This window comes from Aulostomus chinensis, chromosome 18 (assembly GCF_037954235.1).
Source record: "Aulostomus chinensis isolate RoL2024-O1b breed Wild chromosome 18, RoL_Achi_v1.0, whole genome shotgun sequence".
NCBI classification, from domain to species: domain Eukaryota; kingdom Metazoa; phylum Chordata; class Actinopteri; order Syngnathiformes; family Aulostomidae; genus Aulostomus; species Aulostomus chinensis.
In genome coordinates, this window is record NC_141337.1 from 17,905,529 (window position 1) to 17,913,467 (window position 7,939).

General features: G+C 42.4%; 1 protein-coding gene across 2 annotated transcripts; it reads left to right on the forward strand.

The window, feature by feature from the left end:
- The first annotated feature begins 1,956 nt into the window (after positions 1-1,956).
- Positions 1,957-7,522, forward strand: nol12 (nucleolar protein 12). 2 transcript variants are annotated; one of them, XM_086184550.1, is made up of 6 exons: positions 1,957-2,134; positions 2,691-2,796; positions 2,884-2,932; positions 3,033-3,178; positions 3,414-3,532; positions 6,515-7,522. In XM_086184550.1, exons 1-6 carry the CDS (start codon positions 2,025-2,027, stop codon positions 6,708-6,710), a joined length of 726 nt encoding a protein of 241 aa, XP_086040676.1. In that variant the 5' UTR covers positions 1,957-2,024; the 3' UTR covers positions 6,711-7,522. The 2 variants fall into 2 exon arrangements, with proteins under 2 accessions (XP_086040676.1, XP_086040677.1); XM_086184551.1 differs by having other exon boundaries at positions 1,959-2,134; positions 3,432-3,532; positions 6,515-7,140.
- The last annotated feature ends 417 nt before the right edge of the window (positions 7,523-7,939 follow it).

Genomic DNA, 7,939 nt, shown 5'->3' on the forward strand with positions numbered 1-7,939 from the left:
AGCTCACAGGCGGTATAGCAGTGCAGTGTCAGCACTGTCGCCCCACAACAAGATGATTCCTGGTTCAAGCCCTGGCTCCAGCACAGGATCTCTCTGTGTGAGTCTCCATGTTCTCCCTGTTCCTGTGTGGGTTCTCTCTGGTACTCCAGCTTCCTCCACAGTCCAAAGACATCAAGAGGGGACGAGGCTGATTGATACTCTAAATTGACCGTAGGTGTGACTGTGAGTGTGAATGGTTGTCTGTCTCTCTATGTTGGCCCTGCGATGGACTGGTGACCTGTCCATGGTGAACCCCGCCTCTCACCTGTAGATGCTGGGATAGGCTCCACCCCCCCTGCGACCCTTACTAGTAAGGACTAAGCGGAAGACGATGGATGGAAGGAATTTTTTAATAGTTTTGTGGACCAAGTGTCCCCATTTTTACACCAGGATATAAAGTATTGACCAAATATTGTCTCAGAATATTATTGTTGCACCCATTATTTACCAAATCCATGCAATCAACCTTAATCCAAATATCTAATCTTGGTGTTAGTAGGCTATGTGATCTAGATTGTCTGGATGGATCAAATAAGGACAATTAGCATGCTATGTTGTACCTTTGTATAGTTTTTGGCGGAGCAACCCAGATTGCATGAAGTATTCATGTAGTGTGATATTGTGAGGGCTAAAATTAATGTTTATACATCATGTTCCATTGTAACGTTCCTTGTTGGAAGGCAGAAAGTTAAACAGGTCATTTTATATCTTTTATTATCAATTTAATGCCTCCGACTTTATGAGAACTATACCTCTATACCTGGACTTAAAAAGGATTGCAGCAATTTAATCTTGGATGTTCCATCCATATTTTCAAAAACGAAAATCCTGTATATACTGTTGCTTATTCCTCCACATGAAATTAAAATTAAACGTATCAACGTCCTCAATGAGCTTGGAAGGCACAGCTAGAGAGTACTCAGGGTAGATCAGCCTAGAAATAGATTTGATTTTTGTTTATGTCTCTTTGCAACCAGTTGTTTAGTGTTTTTTGTTTATTTTTTTAATTTATTAACAGTATTTGAGATAATCTTCCTCTCGCTTGTGTCTGAACTTTTGGTTTTCCCGCATTCCTGAGTATCTAGTACCTTTTTGACAGGTGTGTTACACAGCGGGGAATCAAAGCAGTCACGGATACTCTGGAGTTCACGTTCAAACAGATTCAAACCCAGAACTCAGGCTTGACAGAGCAGTTCTATTATTTCTAACATTGAAGGAATCTGTTCTTTTTTTTTAAATAAAAGAAATCAGGAAACAGTGGTGTCATCAGCAAACTGACTTATCATAAGTCTATGATTGTTTATGGCCACCCCTTCATTGTTAGATTTATTTATTCATTTTTTGACAGTTACAGCTGGTAGTTCTGCGACTGCGTGGTGAAATATTGCATCCCTGTCCTTTGTCGCTGTCTACCTTTAATCTTGGAAATGTTCCCTCAGAGGGAAACACAGCTGTTAACATCTGTATGTAACATCATGATAACCTCAAGAAACCTGTTACCAAGTACAAAATTATTCATTGGATCAACGATAAATTCATGTTCCACAGGGTCAGATGCTTCGTGAAAATCTAAGTTTAGCAAGCACAGCAGCTCATGATTTTTTTGACACGCCTACTTTCAATCATTTCATTGTTGTTATGAGCTCATTACCAATAATACATTCATGCACAGCCCGGATCAATGAGATTTTGATGTTTTCTCAGAAAAGTTTATAAAGGTTGGCTGTGATTCCATCTGGCCCTGGCAAGCGATCGGATGCGATCTATTGCAAAGTGCAATCAAACTCAAAATGAAGCACTTTGTTCCGAGTATGCTGATGTACAAAGGTAAAACTAAAAATAAAGCCCCGTCCGGCAGCCTACATACAGGCCGGGCTTCCCTCGGGCCAGCGAGATCCTCCCATTATGCGTGCGCGCTCCCGCGATCGCGGGCGTAACTACGTTCGCACGTCACCGGAACTAGCGAGCAGCCTCACGTGTGAAACATGAAAAACATTAAAAAGCACAGAAATTTGTCCAACAAGGGTAAATTCAAACCGGGATCCAAGAAAAGGGAAAATAAGTGCATCATCACGTTTGACGACAAAGACAGACAGTAAGTAGAGTTCACGCGCTAGCAGTGGCTGTACATGGAAATACATGTCGTCTGTTAGCATACGCAGGTTAGCATTAGCTTCTCAATAGCGAACCATGGGATGTTACACAGCTGAAATAAAGGAATGGGATTGAATCCTGGAAGTGTGTAACTGTTGTCAGCCACTGCGTCCTTGTTCGTTTCAAGTTGAGTACTAAAATACCGGAACCATAAAAGGCTGAAATGGAACACACGTCAATTTTTGTAACTTCCTTTCTGAACGTTAAGACTGTCGATCCCTCAACGGGAAAAGTTATTTTACAGTTACTTAAAAAGTACATTTATGAAATGAAGTGAGTATAAAATAAAGTAAATAAAATCATAGAATATGTTATGAAGGACCAAAAACATAGAATATACTAAGGAAACACAAAGACTGTCTACGGTATTGACACAATAATGCACCTTTCACAGATAAAATTAGGATTTGTTGTAACTGTAAATTTAGCAGGTATAATCTGTGTCTAACCAGTGGAGATTTCACATTTAAGGGCAACGCTTGTTTTGGTCTTTTTAGGGATTATCTGACTGGTTTCCATAAGCGGAAAGTAGAGCGAAGGAAAGCAGCAGTGGCTGAAATTCGAAAGAAAATCAGAGATGAGCAGATTAGAGTGAGAGAAGAGGTGAGTGTCAAGTGCGTGGGTTAAATTCTCCTCGGGGGTGGGTGGGGACTCAAACTGAGCTCAGTGGGTTTGCTTTTCTCCTTCCAGAGACATAAGGAGTACATAAAGATGTTGAAGGAGCGGACAGAGGCTCTTGGTGAGTCTTTTCCTGATTTGTAAAGTTTTGTACTGAGTTTAACATTTTTCAAAATTGGTACTTAATTGTCTTCTTTCCTTTCATCCATCCCATTTTCCAGAGGATTGCGAAGATGAGCTGGAAGATGCCATAACAAGTACGATGGAGTCTGTTCAGTATGATCACCCAAATCACACTGTCACCGTGACAACCATTAGTGATCTTGACCTCACAGGGTCTCACCTGCTTGCACCAGCTATGAATAAGGTGAACACTTGAGTCTTGCTTCCTCATAATAGGGTGTGTGTGTGTGTGTGTGTGTGTGTGTGTGTGTGTGTGTGTGTGTGTGTGTGTGTGTGTGTGTGTGTGTGTGTGTGTGTGTTTCGGGAGGTTTATTCTTTAGGTTTTATCACTCTGAGGTCCACATGATACCCTGAAAGATGTAAATATTTAGATGATGAAGGTTGATTGGCCTGGCCTGGCTGTGATTAACTATTCACAGAGAATCTTTGCTTACAAGGTCAAAGGGGAGAGTGAAGATGAAGAAAAGGGTGAAGGGGAGGAGGAAGAGAAAACAAAAGCCATGCCAAGAAAAGCTGGGAATCCAATCATCAACAAAAAGTAAGTTGTTCATCATGCAGGGTCCGAGGACATCACTAAAAAGTGGTGTGGGATACTGCAAAATTTGGTATCAGTCAGATGCCAAGTAAATAGACAGCCAGTATGGCAGATACAAATACCTTTTATTGTGAGCAGCTTTGGTACTTTGCTGTATGGGAGAGTATTTTAAGAAAAGTTTGTAGGGTAAAAAGTATTTGCATTAGTGATATGTGGAAGCAATCAAAAGGAGGCTGTTCCCTCTCCCTTCTCCCTTTAAATTTGCAGCCCAGAGTTTTGTTTTTTGTGGCTTTTCACAAAACGGTAGTTTTGCCAGAGTAGCGTACAGCCTTGGAGCACACATTGCAGTTTGCAGTGTTTTCATTTCCACACATGAAGTAACTCCAAATGATGATGCTCTTTCTGTGCCATTCTGCCCTCACTCAGTTCACTGCAGCTGCTAGCAGCTCAGCCAGCATGTTGCAGCATGAACAGGGGAGGAGGAGGAGGAGGAGCATAGTGTGCAGGAGTGGAGTCTCCACGCATGAATGTCTAGTAATATGAGGCGGTGACGACACACAGAATGCAGAGGAGAGAATCTGAAATCAAAGTATCCATCTTTTCTCTTGACAATTTATTGATACTGATACAAATTTTGGTGCCAATACTATCGATATTTCAATTGATCCACCCACCCCCATCAGTAAGCTACAAGTCATCAGAATAGAATGGTTTTGGTATTTGATATTTAGGTGGCTCATCCAGCCAAGTTTGAGAAATGGATGGGGGGTTTTTATACCCAGGAATCAGTTATTTCTCACTTGTGTCTACAAAAGGAAAATTTAAAAGCTAAACGCATAACTCTCTGTCCTCCGCAGTTTCCTCTGTTTGAGCTTTCTCTCTCCTGTGAAGTTTTAACTACAGTTTACTGATCAAATGTCCCACAATATTTACTGCTTTGAAGAAAGTTACTAGGCACATGAAAAGGACGCAACCACTGAATAAGCCTTTTTCATCAAAGTTTGTCAGGTCAGTTTTATTTGTTTAGCGCCAAATCACAACAAAAGTTATCTCATGACACAGTTTTTAATCTCCTTTCGACAGGTCTCCAGTTTAGTCAGCTGATTTGTTTCATGTGGATGCATTGATAAGTACAGCTGCATGTCATCTGCATAGCAGTGAAAAGTAATTGTTTCCTAATAATGTGACCGAGAGGAAGCAGGTATTGGGTGAAGAGGACTGGTCCAAGCACAGAGCCTTGTGGAACCCCATAACTGACTGTAGTGGTTCCAGAGGGATTATCATTAGTCAGTTCAAACTGAGATCGACCCGGTAAATATGATCTAAACCAAGTTAGGTTAACTTGTGACCAAGATACTGGCAGAAGATCTGGATTGAGTCTGTGAGTGCTGCATGTGGCCACTCACTACTCTGCAGACGATGGGTTAAATGCAGAGGTACAGTGTTTCTCTCTGTCTGGAGAGGCGCTGATCGCTTGAGCTGCAGTCTGCAGTCAATCTCTCTGTGATGTTCAAAACAATTCACCTCTCACTTTGAAATATTTTAGGCGTGATCTTCTGCGTGTTTGTGCTGCTACATGAAAATAGGACGGTCTGAAAAGAGGCCAGTCAGATGAGATGTTCCCTTAAGGCCCATTTGTGCTCCACATTAAATACGGACACTGATACGGACGGAGCCTGTCGTCCATACTCTGTGTTCATTTCGTCTGTATTTCTGTACGTTTCCACGAAGCTTACGGATACAGACCAAACTGAGCAGCACCACTGGAAATTGTGGGGCCACCCGGGGATCCAAGTTATTTAATACCCCGGTGGTACATCCTAAAGCAGGGATTCCCAAGGTGTGGTGCAAGCTGCCACTAGGGGGTGCGCGATATAAAAAATGTAATGACGGTTTGGAGTGTTTTTAGTGGGATTCTCCCACACAGTAAAGATGAGTAAATAGACATTTCCTTTGTAAACTTAAAAATCAAAGGCTGACATTAATTCATTACTAAATGCAGGCTATTCAAAACGCATCTCATCTTGAGGTGAAGTGTAGAGGAAGTTGTCTTCTATGCACTCTATGCGGCATTGTTGCGTTTTTGTTTTTTTTCCCGAAGGTCAACCTAGTTGGTATAAAGAAGGGGGTGCGTGGCCAAAAAAGTTTGGGAACTCCTGTCCTAAAGTATTTGAAATGACGCCCGTCATCAGTTTCTCTCATCAGCAGTGGTAGAGAAAAGAATTCTCCAGTGTTGTATTCAACGGCCTCACTGACCACCGCCTGCTCCTATGCTGCCTCTGTTTATGTCTTATGCGTGTGTGTGTGTGTGTGTGTGTGTGTGTGTATATATATATATATATACAATTGGATGATATATATTATTTTTTGACTGTGCGCTTCCCCCTGGTGGATGTAGTGGTTAACATCCATGCCTTTGTAAAGGACGCATGGAAGTGTGTGAGCAGTGACGGTAACATCGTTGGAAATGGATGCATACGTGTCTGTACATACACCTAAATGGGCCTTAAGTCTCCTCATGGATCCTGATGACAAGTTCCACTCTGTTACCGGGGTCCCTCACCTGAAGAGGGTCTCCAAACACCAAGGTCTGAGGACCACTTGATCTCACTCTCACTATAGTAGAAATCCCAGCACCTACTGTGTAACTCCGGCTGTGTCGGTGTGTTGTGTATCTGCCTGTTCTGTCTGATCATTAAGCCTCTTAAATAGCAGTTAAAGAAAAAAAAAAGACTGTGCAATTCCCTTTTCACTTGGCCTGTGTTTGTCATTGGCTTAATATAGGATTGTATGATGGCACCAACATGATCACCTGACCCCACCACCATGATTTGTACCCTGTAATATAGAGCCCACAGTCTGACAGGTGTCCCCCGACACCCCAACAACACACCGGTGGTTGAACAGTTTATGTCTGTGTATTATTTTTTTCCCTGCCCATCTAACCCCAGCTTCATTTTTGTTCTCTCTCCTCCCACTGTGCAGGATCCGCTCCCTTACCGCCTCCCTCAATACTTTCTCCAGCAAGCGGAGGAGGAAAGGGAAGCAGGAAGGCCGGGGAGGACGAGGCCACCAGACAGGCAAGAGACCTGGTGTCAGGGAGGGTAAACTCGCCTCTGGGAAGACCAGCAAGCGGCAAAGACGTCGACAGACGGGGAAGAGAACCCATCAACAGGACTAAACAAGTTTTAGGTTCAACTGTGGCAACACACTGACTTTTTGTGTCTCGGGTGGAAAAAAAAGTGGGAGTGTTTCTGCCCTGAGGACTTGAAATATAAACCAATCACAAGCTGATGGATTGGACTATCATGACATAACCGTGCATCTCCACAGTTCCTGCCTATTGACATCTAAAATGTTTTTTTTCTGGTATTTTTGTGTTGTTTTTATACACCTACCCTACTGTATACACTTCTACTTTGATTAAATGAAAGATCTCACTAATAAGTCCCCTGGTGTTGTATTCAGAGTGGAATTTGTCTGTCTGAGCTCTATTGTTTAATAGGAAACCTGAAGCTGTTGACATCCTCTCTCCAACACCAGGAAATCGACCCTTAACTCAGTATTTTCTCAGCTCAGCATTACCTGTGTGTGTATTAAAGGAGCCACCCACCATTTCTCTGAGCACTTTAACATAAGAACACCAGGCAGCCAATGGCTTGAATGTATGTTAAACCCATGTTTATTTATTTACGTTAACCTGAGCCGGCGTGTGCCAGCTGCTGCTAGCATGAGCGTTTCATTTCGCTTTCTAAAGCCCATGATATTTAATACAACCCCTCAACAGTGGAACCAACTGGCAATAGGCTCCATTTTGGTTCAAGGTGTGTGTTCGCTTCAGGGCATCCAAGCATGATTGTATAGAGCCGCCATGGCTGTCATGGATGTGTGTGTTTCACTCATTGTCAGGGTAGCCAATCAGATTGATCTGAGTGTGGCAGATCGGAAGGATAGAGAGCATGGGGGACGAGGCATGTTCCTACTGGGTTTGATGGGCAGTTCTCAGACAGAAGGAGCTTCTCTTGTCAGGTAATGTTCATCATTTTCTGATTAAAGCCTCAAATATAATCAACTATATTATCTTGCATACCTGTTTGGTTTGTGTGTTTGTGGTGCTGAAAACATGATTGTTATGCTGCTTTGTGTGGATCAGTGACAGGATTGTGTTTCTATGGTGTGAGTAGTCGTCACCTTATCAGTTCCGCTTTACATCTAGAATGAAATAAATGAGCCACTGGCCTGTGAACAAGAGTGCCAGATGGACTCACAAGGATGGGACGGTTACATTTCATTACCAACTATAATAGTGTAGCTTCTTCTTGCATAATCTCCTATGTTTTTTGGAAGATAATGTCACAAGTTTATATCAACCAAGTTAGCTAATTAAGCACTGAATTGTAAGCACTATAA